General features: G+C 35.9%; 1 protein-coding gene across 1 annotated transcript in view; it reads right to left on the reverse strand.

Annotated features, from left to right (window-relative positions):
• Positions 1-1,223: 1,223 nt before the first annotated feature.
• Positions 1,224-13,278, reverse strand: part of LOC126336131 (cytochrome P450 6j1-like) — a 102,269-nt gene continuing 90,214 nt past the window's right edge. The window contains exons 6-7 of the mRNA XM_049999621.1: positions 4,632-4,883; positions 1,224-2,438 (exon numbers count right to left, since the gene is read on the reverse strand). Coding sequence (XP_049855578.1) covers positions 2,272-2,438; positions 4,632-4,883 — 419 coding nt within the window. The 3' untranslated portion in view covers positions 1,224-2,271. The remainder of the gene's footprint in view (positions 2,439-4,631; positions 4,884-13,278) is intronic.

Below are 13,278 nucleotides of genomic sequence, written 5' to 3' on the forward strand. Positions count from 1 at the left end.
AAAAAGGTCTGCAGAAGGCTTTAATGTGGTGTAATAGTTGAGTAAACATCTGTTAAATAAAACAAATTTTTGTGAAAGTATTGTTACAGATTTATTCTAAATATTACAGAATTAAACTAGAAATTGCAAATAATTGGGCCAATGTAGCCCCAGTGGATGGTACTTTAATTAAGAAACAAGTGAAGCTCCGATCAACAACAGACTAAGGGCACTTTCAAATAAAAGTTGTAAGAAAATTACTGTATGAAACAAAAGATTTTTTTGTGGAGGGGGGAGGGTGGGGGGGCGAGAGGGGGGGGGGGGGTCTGTGTCCATTAAAATTTGCACTTGATTTTGACCATGAACTCCAGGAAATACAGTCCAGATATTCAGGAAGTGTTGTGGAATTTGCGGATGTTTCTGCCAACTGATTGGTTATAATTTCAGGTTTCACATGTAAATTAAAGGTTAAAAGTTGAGAACCACTCTTTTTTGATTGAAAATGCTTTAAAAAGCTTTTAAAAGTATATTATTCTTATGGAAGCAGGTGGCGATATTGAGTGGTCTTGAAGTAGCTATAATAATACTTTTCTAGTAGGGTAAAAAGCTGATGGGGGCAATTAGTTTAGTTTTAGTTGCCTAAGTGTGAGACCATGCATTGCTCTCCTCTACAGTGACAAAGTAAGCCTTTGTCAAGTTTAGCATGGTAACTTAGACGAGCACCATTTGTTTAACTGATGACTACTGGCAGCTACCATTTGCAGCATGTCGTTACAGTATAGGGACATTTTATATGAGTTCTAGACACTTTCATTTACGTTTATTGTGTCAAAAGATATCCATACTGCCTCTACATCAGGCTTAGGGAAAAGTGGTACCTCACTGCAGTGTCATGTATAGGTTTTTATGGGATAGTTAATGTCTACGTCTAAGCTTTGGCCACTTCACATGGTTCAGACAGTTGTGTGACTGTATGCCGCTTCTTAATATCTACTATTAGTTCTATTTGGTATGGGTCCCACACACTTAAGTAACATTCTAAGATGAGATGCACGAGTGTGTTGTAAGCACTCTTCTTTGTAGACTGATTACATTTCACGGTATTCTACCAGTAAATGGAAGAGTCGGCTGCTTGACATGTGACTGAGCCTATGTGATCATTGCCTTTCATATCCTGACAAACTGGTACACTTAGGTATTTGTATGAGATGACTAAATCCAGTTGTGAATCATTGATATTGTAGTCATAGGATATTACTTTTTTGTATTTCATGAAGTGCATAGTTTTACATTTATGAATATTTAAAGCATGTTGCCAATCTTTGCACCACTTCAAAGTTCTTTTGAGATCTGACTGAATATTTGTGCAGCCTTTTTCATTTAGTATTTAATTATGGTTAACTGCATCATCTGCAAACAATGTGAGGTTGCAGTTAATATTGTCTGCCAGGCTCTTAGTGTATGCTGTGAACAATAAGTGTCACAACATGCTTTCTTGAGGCATGCCTCAAGCTGATGCTACATTGTGCCCTCAATACAAAGAAATCCTCAATTCAGTCATAAATTTTGGTTGATACTTCACAGGTTTGTACTCTCATTTATAGGGTTGGATATGTTACTAAGTCAAATTCTTTTCAGGCACCTAGAAATACTGCAGCTATCTTATTGCCTTGATCTTATATGTTTGTACTTTCCTTGTATGTAGCTAAACTTGTCCAGTATGTGATGCACATACTGCTACTGTATGTTAGAGAACCAATACAATACAATAATATAATTTTGAACATAGTGCAGAAAGACATGCTTTACTTTGTACTGGTTTCCTTAACTCCTGCCATATTATTGAATCTGCTCCTCAATTGGATTACACTGTCCTTTGTCCACAAAATAAAACTTTCCAATTTTTTTGGTGCAAGAAGAAGAAGAAGAAGAAGATGAAGATGAAGATGAAGATGAAGATGAAGATGGAGGAGGAGGAGGAGGTGGAAGGACGGAAGGAAAGAATCCCACAATAGATAGATGAATTGGGCAAGAATGTAGAACACACACAGTTTGTCAACAACATTAATATACATCGTCACAACTGTAGTTTCAAACTTCCTGCACGGTTGTCGACAGTAAGTTACTTCTTTCTTCAGACTTTCAACAGCCAGCCCTTCTTGACTTCACTGAACAATTCCACTCCAGTGTTCATGATGGCAATTCTTTTCATGCAGTTTTTTTGTGGAAACACTCATCTTAGAGTCGCACTTACATTCAGTGTTGAGGATTTTGTCCATTATGACTGAGATCTCAACAGATTTTCCTTAATTTGAGAGGAATCCCATTGGCTGCATTTCTTAAGAAGTATGTGCTGTTGAGATTCAGTATTTCTGGAGTTTCTTCACAGATATCAATGGAGTACTTTGATAAAACATGCACAAGAGCAATTTTACTGTGCATTATACCCAACATAATTCCTGCAAAATGAATGGAAGTAATTGTAATTTGCATAGTCTGAATAAGTGACTTAATTTTATCTAGTTCCTCTCAGAGCATTTTGCATGCTATTGATGTTAATAGTTTATACAAAATAAATAAACTAGAGTTGTACTGCATAACTGGTAAACAATTATTTGAAATAGCTAAATCTGTGCATGTGCTATGTGTCTTGATATTGTGTATTGATATCCATATTTTGTGTAACTAAGTGGAACAGTACCTCATAACAACAAATTAAATATAAAATCATCATTAGATGTTACAACAAACAGTTTGATAAGGAGACAAAATAAAAGCAGTGAGCAAGAAATGAAAGAAGGGGGTAGAATGAGTAGCAGCTCCACTTAACATTAAAACAAAGTGAATATTCGGTCACAGGTGTGTAGATGTTGAACACATGACAAGATATCAGGTATATTAACTGATAGCTATGGTAAATGTATGATAAAAGTACTCATAGTATTCTCACTAACAGCATATATTAAAATTCAACAGAGTATGTATGGGAAACACCTAAAGTGAGGGTGACCTATTTGTAAAAGGAATGTAAATGAGAGAAGACATAGTGACAAAGGATAGGATAGTGATGAAACAGGTTTGGTGTTGTCTGCTTAAATTGTTGATATTTACACCAACTATGTACTATCTGATTTTACTCCTGGTGAAAAAAATTCTCTTCACTGATGACAGCAATATTATAGTCACCGAGAAAACAAGAAAACACGCTTGCTGGGAAAGCAAATGAAACTCTCAAGGAAGTTTATGATTGGTCAATAAGCAATAGAGTGACATTGAACATAAAGAAAACCAATGCCATGAATTTCAGTTTGAAGAGGAAAAATGACAATGTTAAATTAAATGTAGATGGCACCTCTGTAGACTGTGTAACAAATGCAAAATTTCTAGGAATAAATATTGATTCTCAGTTGAAGTGGTGTGAACATACATAGGTACTTGCAAACAGAATGTCATCAGCATGTTATGCCCTTAGAATCCTGTCATCAGTGTGTAACATGCAGTGTCTTTTAGTTTCATATTATTCATGTGTACACTCAATTCTTAGCTATGGCATTCTTTTTTGGGGAACAAACGCACAAAATATGAACACAATTTTCGAACTCTGGAAAAGAGCCATAAGAATAATAACCAAAAATACTAGTTGAGCTCATTGTAAAGATCTGTTCAAAACACTGGGGATTTTAACTGCTCCATGTGAATACATTTACCAGTCAGTTGTACACATCTAAAATAACATTGGTAATTACTGCACAAACAGCTCTGTCCATGACCATGTAACAAGAGCTAGACTCAACTTACATTAACCAAGAAAAAATAAACATAAAACACAAAACAGCATTTTCTACCAAGGTATAAAACTGTACAGTAAATTACCAGAAGAGATTAAAGAAATTGCAATAATACACTTATTTAAAAAGGCAGCTAAAAAGTACCTGTTATGCAATACATTTTATACATTGAAGAATTACTTAGGTAAAACAGAGTAGGGGTTTGACAAAAAATGTTATTCAAATAATGATAATGATAATAATAATAATAATGATTATAAAACATTCAACATTCCACATAACACCTTAACCTTATGTTGTTTTTTTTCCTTTCTAGAAATACTTACTCCCAAGCTATACATAGCACAATACTAACACTTCTTTCTGAGCTCAACATCTCACTCATTATGGAGGGATGATGACTCAGTTTTTCAGGACAGTAAATGGCACAGAGATCACCAGAGAGAGAGAGAGAGAGAGAGAGAGAGAGAGAGAGAGAGAGAGAGAGTGTGTTTTTTTTTTTTTCAGTGAATGAAGGGTTATGAAACAATGTGTGTATAGTGTGTGCATTGACTTATTGTGAGATATGAGTGAACAATGTGGCATTACATATTAAATAAAGTTATTTGTAAAAAAAGTATTGTTTACCAGGAGTAAATCTATAGATTCTCTCTAAGAAGTCTGTAAATATATGTGTATATGAATTAGCTTATTTTAAGTTGATCTAAACTTGTAAATATAATAAACTTGTAAATACTTTGACATGTCCTATATCCTTGCAAAAAGAGATCTACAGATGAATAAAGCTGCTGCTGCTGCTCCTACTATTGCATGTGAATCTAAAATGTCACACTTTCCAGATTTCACATAGCAGTCTATACATACCTGTATCATTATTCTTCCTGACTCCAAATGGCATGTATGTATATTCTTCAATATGCAGTTTATCTTTCTCAGAAAAGCGTTCAGGGTTGTAAGTAGTTGAATTAGGATGAAATGCTGTATCCATATGCTGGCCCCAAACAGAAACTGCAACCCATGTGTCAGCAGGGATTGTTACATCAGTTCCAGGCAGTTTGCAGTCTGCTGTAGTCTTACACCCCAAAAAGCCAAAGACTGGATACATGCGCAATGTCTCTGTAATAATGTAGTATTTTTTATAATTTTAGTAATACAAGATTACAATAAATAAATTTGATGATCATATACTGTCTTTTAATATTCATCTTATCTATATTCTCTCATTTGAGCTATTGAGAAAGAAGAAGAAGAAGAAGAAGGTGCATGAACTGAGTTATGTTTTCTAAATACAATATAATATAATTGTATAGACAAAAAATATCTGATCACCAAGCAAAAGCAGAAGAAAACACAAACACAAAAAACTCAAGGAAACGGGTAAGCGCTTGGAACCAGTGACTGATCTTTCTAGCAGAAGTGTTGAAAAGGAAGGGAAAGGGTTCAACCACAGGTCAAGGGAGACTAAAAACTTACCAGGAGCCCTATTCCCCCCCCCCCCCACCCCCCCACCACCACCCCCCCCACCCCTTTTCTCCTATGCCATTCCAAGGGGTAGGTGAAAAGAAAAACTGTTAGCATCACTCTGTCTAAGATCAGATGTGTCTAATTTTACCATCATAGTCACTATGTGAGACATATGTTGAATGGGTAATAGGTTCCTTGGTTATTTTGAAACACAGGCTTGTACTGCAAGTTTTCAAATTTTAACCATTCCTATGTTATATTTATATGCTGGAATTCAAGAATCAGTCAAGCATTTGCCAGGGAAGAGAAAAACACTGCCTCAAAACCACACAAAGACTGGCTTGTGTATCAGATCAATGGTTATTAATCCAGTATGTGGTTGTAATCCAGCTTTGGTTCACTACCATATTACCCAAGGCAGCATGATGTTTGTCACATTTCTCAATGTATAAGCACCATTATAATAAAACTGGAAAATGCTGAATTATGATGAATGAAGATATGTATAGATGAACCTATTATAGAGTAAAAAAGTGATGATATATTATTTTCACATTTTATACGAAAGGTCAGTGTTCATTTACTGGCAACATAGTCAAAAATGGTTTAGTGAAGAATTCATTTCTGCAGTGAAAATATCAATCCTGAGCTTGAAAGCACAGCACTTGACCATTCCACTGTTGTTTGGGACTTAGCTTTCAGCTTTCAGTACAGCCCTCATCTTAAAAATATTTGCACAATATGGATTTGTAAGCTGAAAGCCAGATTTTAGTGGAGACAGATGATACAATATTCAAAATTCCTTGTTCTTATTTATAGTTATGGTATGCTATTTTATCAGGCCAAGGAATAGCACAGGAACCCAATGACATGAATTATAATTATGATTCCATTTTTTGTGACAGAACCAACAATTTTGTCTGGGCAGAGTTGTCTGTTATAACTGACTGCAATATAGTTATTTTTTTACACGGTTTATCCTCTCTTTTTTTGTGTGTAGAAAGCAATTTAATGTCGCAGTCCTCCTGCCCACACTCCAGGTCTTCACTTGTAGCATCATCAAGCCACTCCAGATGAAACTTCAGAGAAGGGTTTTGAAGACTGATCTGATGGTATTCTCTCATTTACAACTGGAAGTAAAATATGGTAGGTTTAATCAAGGAAATTTTCCCACAGACAAATAAGATTTTGGGAGTTGAACTTCTACTTCTGGAGAAATATTTGTCAAGTTAAAATTTCCTGGATAGACAAGAATATTTGCCTGATTTGAAATAAACCCAGAAACTAATCTTCATGGACATTGTTCTTGCTATTGATTCTGCAGCTGTTTGTTTTCTTCAGTTTCTAACTTCACAGAGGCTCCTTCATGAACTCTGCCAGGCGTGCACTGTTAGGTTAGAGAATAGTTGTTTCACAGAGTTGCTTTCTCACAATCTTGAGGATTTTTCAAGACTTGATATCTTTTATTTCCAGCTCACTGTGTTAAATATTCTTGATGAACTATTGTGAGTTAAATTGAGGCAGAATGTGGGTCAGCTACCATTTGTGAGTATTGCCTCATGTTTTCAACCTGGCACACTGTTTTAGCCTGTGAAAGTTCATTGCATGAAATCATTCACCAAGAAAGAAATTTAGTTCCATTAAACCTTTTGGAGTGAACTGTTGTTGGACTCATTGACTTGTGTGATGGACTCACTTAAATGAACTACTCAGAGTATAATCATCCTTGACAAACCACTAAAGGACTAGGGTAAATGTGAACTGTGTCATTTTTAGATAAATGTTAAATTTTTTTTCTTGCCACAATTGAAAACTATACCAGTGCATGTGGGCTGTCCTGTAAACTTGTACTAATAAATTGTTGGTTAGTGTAACAACTGGTTGATATAATTAATAAATGATCTTTGAAGGGAATAAAATGTGTGTGTTCATCTTATCTAAAATACAGTGTAATGTTCATCAGTGAGCAAACACCATCCTGCAATCATTTAGTTTCAGCTTCAAGGCAAAGAAGACTGGTGCTACTGAGGTCGAGACTACGGAATTCAGGTCAGTTCTGTCATGTATGGTGCCCTTATTGGGTGAGGATTTTTCCACCCTGGCACAGTTAGGACTCATATGCTTTGCAGAATTTGGCAAAGCAGAGAACGATTTTTTTGGACAGTATATTTATGAACAGTCATGAAGTGACTTTTGGACAGCGTAAACATTTTAGAGTGGCACAAATGAATGAACACTATGTTTCAACTGTGGATAGGAAAGTGCACCATCCATTTTTGGGAAATGCAAAATTGTGTTGTTTGAAGTACAAACAGAAGTGAGTGCCATTATACATAGAAAAAAATTTGACCAATGGCAGAGCAGGACTGCCTGACATCACCATCAGCCAATCAGTGCAGAGCTTATCAGATGTCAACAAAGCAGTATAGCTGAGACAATCCAGTAATATGTGTAACAGATGACATGACAGCAATCACAACTCATGTGGAAACTTAGAAAGGTAAACTGACATTGTATTTGATTACCAGAGATTGTTAGTAAAAATAAGTTATAGTATGACAAAGGGCAGTGTTTTACGTGTGGATGGATATGAGAAAGACCATGTTCTTAGGGACAGAACTGAGAAATTTAACTCTGTAAGTGAGTATAAAGTAGTAACTAAATAAGAACTTGAAAGAATGGGTTTAGATACAGCTAGACCTAACTTCTTATGATGAGGCTAATACTAGTCAAATTACAGATGAAATTCCAAGAGCTTCACCCATTGACTGCAATTGTGTAAAATTGGAAGACAGTTCCAAGTTGATAGAACAAATTAACATTAAGTAAGAGCCATATAATGAGTATCAGAAAACGGCAAGAGTCTGGGGAAAGAGTATGTGAATTTATAATTGGTGCAATTCATGAAACAACATGATATGAATTTTAAGGCAATGCATGAGAACATGTGTAGTAAAAGTTACATTGTATTGTATTGAATGGGGACCTAGAAATGACAGAGAGGCTTCATCCCTGCCATAGCTTTTAGTGGTACATAACCCCACAGCATTCTACAGCAGTCCACTCATCTCACTGCCACCCCACACTGAACCCAGGGCTATTATGTGGTTCAGCCCCCAGTGGGCAACCCCCCCTCCCCTCACCCCCCACCCACAGCCCTTGGAACATCTCACACCAGATGAGTGTAACTCCAATGTGTGGCAGAGAAATTATGGTGTACACATACTTAGAAACAGTGTTTGGAGAGCAATTGCCTACATAGTGGAATTGATGTGGAATAAGGGGAACCAGCCCACATTCACGAAGGCAGATGGAAAACCACCTTAAAAACCATCCACAGAAGGGCCAGCACACCAGACCTTGACACTAATCTGCCTCCCGGTATCATCTCCAATGATACTCCTATACTTGTAAACATATTCACGAGGTTTTGGCCTATTGGTCAATTTTTAAATATGGTTCCTAATCAAAGGGTGCATTAAATGTCACTTAACCAATGGAGAAGTTGTGTGTCATACTGATAAAAAATGGTTATGTACTTGGAAAAGCGCTATGTACCAATATATAGTCATGTTTTTATATATTGATCCCTGTCTCTCATACAGATAAAAAAAATGTATCTGGGAAGTTATCTACTGGAAAAGACATACCCATTGTGTTTTAAAATAATTTTAAGTGTTATTATGTTTATTATATACAATTCAGTGAAAATATATCATTGGTATAACATTCCTCCCTCCCTGTCAAGTCATGCTACCTTTCCTTCCAATTCCTTATTCCTGCCCCTGCCCTCTCTCTCCCCCCCCCCCCCCCCCCCCCCTCCCCCGCTCCCCCGCCCCCATCCCTTGCCTGTTTTCCTCTTGATGCCTGCCATATCCTACTTCCGCCTTATCTGCTTCTTCCCTGACCTTAGTCCTTCCCCCCCTCCTCCTTCCCTCCCCTACCACTATCTATCTCCAGTCCATCCTAACAAGGTTACAAAATTAGTTATTTATGATCAGGTTTTGGAATGCTATAGAAACTTATTTAGATAACTTACAGTATCGGTAGATGTTCTGTAGCACACAACCTCAAGTTTGATTCACAAAATGCATTACTACCCCATTCCACCACCAGGAGTGCCCACCATCATACTCAATTAAAATGTCTGTGAAGGGCCAATTGCATGGCCACCTTGCTCCTCAGACTTCACACTACTGGATTTCTTTTTCTGGGGTTTCGTTAAAGACTGTAATGTATGTTCCTCCCCTACCAGACAATTTAGTCCACCTAGAAAATCAAATCTATGCTGCCATTGCACAAGTTAAGCCTAGTTTGGCACAACAAGTGTGGGAAGAAATTGATTACCAGTGGGATGTTTGCCACATCACAAATTGTAGTTACATTAAGCCAAAATGACACTTGAAGCTTTTATGTCAAACTTAAGGTTTTTTGCTAAAACATGACACATCTAACAATTCTGTAAGTTACCTCAATAAATTTCTACATCATTTCTAAGTTTTACAGTCCTTTTTGACTCACCCTGTATATCCTAAGTACTTATACTCAATGTTTACTTTTGTTCCTGATGTTTCATTGATGATATAGTAGTTATTTATGAGCTTTCCTAATTTTGTATTTTGTGTTACTTTTGGCCACAGTTATGTGAAGATGATTACTTGAAGCACATCATATATAAAGTATTTAGTGATCAGATCAGTACATTTCCATGGAATTACTACATGCCACCTCTGAATGGTCACATACCTTACAAGTGTATGACTTCATCAGTGAAATGGAAGAGCTTGGATAGACAGCAGAGGTGGACTATTTACTGATTCAGTGTGGAAAAAATTGGGAATTTTGTGCAAAATAGTTTATCCTGTTTGGTTGAAAGAAAAGTGTAATGAAATTTATGTATTATTAATGAGAAAAATAGGAATGTGTAAGATTTAACTGTATTTTTGGGTAGCTCATGCAAAGATATAAGTGTCAGTAAAACTGAAAAGGAATGTGCTGTTGGAAAGAAATTTGAATATTGACAGGAAAGTAGACAGTTTTTAAAAAATTAGTTTCAGTGTAAAAATGCAAAGAGTTATGTTCAGGATGAATGTATAGAGGGCAGCTGTTAAAGTAGATGTAATGTTCATTGCTATTGTGTTTGGTGAAGGTCGAATGTTCAGAAATTTTGTTGTGTTTGTATTGGTCTGCCAATTGTTTTATAGAATAAATGTGGAAGTTCATTTAGTAATTCAAAACTAGTTAGAAGGGCAGCCGGTCAAATTACTGTAAAAATACCAATAAGTATGGGGTCACTGTCTGATTTCATTCTTGCTCTTTTCTGAATCACTCAACCTCTTTGAAGTTGACCAGTAATTGTCTTCAACATTCATGTGATCTTAGCTATAGAAATGTGTATGAGTAAAGTTTATTTTGTGGTATTAGTTTATACTGGATTAATGATGAGGTAAGAAATATAAGAGGATGGAATCATATGCAATACTCATTGAATGCATTTTGCTAAATTTTATGACATATTATTTTTGGTTTATGTGTATAGTAATAATAAGGAGAATTTTGTGCCAGTCATAATAAATTTCTTCCAGCTAAAAGGCAATGTAAATGTGAAACAGAACAGGAATCAGAATACAAAAATGTTGAAGTACTTAAAAGTATTGTTAAAGATCTGAAGTAACCAGCAAGCATGAAATCTATCAAAGGGTTGTGCAGCAGCAGAAGTAATGAAAGAGAGAACATCTGAAATATGGTAACATATGAAAGTTTTGGTGATGGGTACAATATTTGTGGAAAGGTCCACTGCCACTAAGCCACTGTTAATTAAAAGTTACTGTTACTGTTAACTGAAGTTATAATTACAGTTCATTACATGCAAAGACCTACAAGCTAATATTTATATTTGAGAAGAGTGACCTACACTATTTGAAAGTTAAACATTCCAACTTTCCTGTAAAGGATTTTAAATTACCTCATACTAATTATCTTCCTCAATAATTTACATCAAAGTGATATATTCTGTTGCAGATTTTGTAATGATCCATTTTAGAGTCTGGACTTTGACTGCTAATTTTTGTTATCTTAATTTTTCTGCAGCATCTGACATTAAATCACTAATCAATAATTTCATTTAATTTACCATCAATATATACTATTCATAAAAAGAAGGGGATTCACATAATGGTTTTGTTTTTTGTGAAGAAAAATCATGAACAAACATTGAGATATGAGCAGGAGAATTATACTAATGCAATTTTCACAAGTGGTTTTGCCACAATCTGGTTTTTTCTTTGCATTGCTTGACACAAACTGTGCTTAACTTCTAGGTAGTATTCCTTACTGACTATTCGACCATAAGGCAGGAACTCATGTTGCACTATCCCATTGTAATTGAATGAAAGAGTGAGAAGAACCTCTATATGTGATTGACATGTTGAACTTTCTCGGTTTTGGCTCTTCAGGAGGTTTCTATTGAGATGACTGGGCCTTCATTTTGATATCGTACCCATATACCCACTTTTGTCACCTGCTATATCCTCCTTTAGAAGTTATGGATTGTTGTCTTCATTTGCAATACCTGAGTGATGTCTACACAACATTGTTTTTGGTTGAAATTCAATAATTTTGGAACAAACTTTGCTGTTACACATTTCATGGCTAAAACTTCCAAAAAAACTGCTTGGCATGAGGATATGCCAACATAATCAGAAACCTCTCTGGTGGTGATTCATTGATTTTCCAGAACCGTTTTCTTTATTTCTTCAACATTGTCATCTGTAATTGTTGCACTATGGCAGGTTGGTTGTCATCTTCAACATCTTCTCGACCATCTTTGAATGTTTATACCACTTTAAACTCTCATCTTACTCAAAGCAGACGTGCCAAAAGCCACATGTAACATTTTGAATGTGGCGGTGCATTTCATTTCATTTTTCAATAAAAATTTAATATAAATTCTTTGATCCATATTTTTTTAAAGCGAAAATTCGCCAAGCTCTCAGAATCACATATAACCATTTTGACTGCCAAAAACATCTTAAATATTCAAGACAGCTGAAAATGCAAACATACATCAGGAACAGGTGCACCAACAGGATTTTTTTCCTGAAAATCAGGCATATAAGCCCTGAGAAATTAAAATATTTCCTTTACTTTTTGATCACACCATATGAATACATAAATGGCAGGGGGTGATGGTTGGGGAGAAAGAGTAAGGGAAAGTGGGTAGGCAAGAGATGACAGGAAGAAGACTGAGAAGGCTCACATGAGTGTAACTGATTTACATGCAGTGAATAATTTTTTTGTGTAACTTGTTTAAAAGAGATAAACTAATGATAAAATTCCAGAATGTAAAATAAAATTAACAGTAAAATAATACAAGTGTAAAAAAATGGAAGTATAAAACTGATGAACAAATATTGATCAAACTATGGAAAATCCAGGATGGAATGTAACAATATTATGAGAAGGAAGTTGGTGCTCACCATATAGCAGAGATGCTGAGTCGCAGATAGCCACAACAAAATGACTGTCACAATTATAGCTTTCGGCCATGAAGGCCTTTGTCAACAAAAGATATTGGATTTCTATTATTCTATAGATTCTATTCTATAGATTTCTATTATTCAAATTAATGATGATGTAAATAAAACAGAAAGAAACTTCCACATGGGAAAAATATATTAAAAACAAAGATTCCAAGACTTACCAAGCGGGAAAGCGCCGGCAGACAGGCACATGAACAAAACACACAAACACACACACAGAATTACGAGCTTTCGCAACTGGCAGTTGCTTCGTCAGGAAGGAAGGAAGGAGAGGGAAAAATGAAAGGATGTGGGTTTTAAGGGAGAGGGTAAGGAGTCATTCCAATCCCGGGAGCGGAAAGACTTCCCTTAGGGGAAAAAAAGGACAGGTGTACACACACACACACACACACACACACACACACACACACACACACAAGCAGACATATTTAAAGGCAAAGAGTCACTCTTTGCCTTTAAATATGTCTGCTTGTGTCTGTGTATGTGCGGATGGATATATGTGTGTG

Source organism: Schistocerca gregaria, chromosome 2 (genome assembly GCF_023897955.1).
Source record: "Schistocerca gregaria isolate iqSchGreg1 chromosome 2, iqSchGreg1.2, whole genome shotgun sequence".
Classification (NCBI taxonomy): domain Eukaryota; kingdom Metazoa; phylum Arthropoda; class Insecta; order Orthoptera; family Acrididae; genus Schistocerca; species Schistocerca gregaria.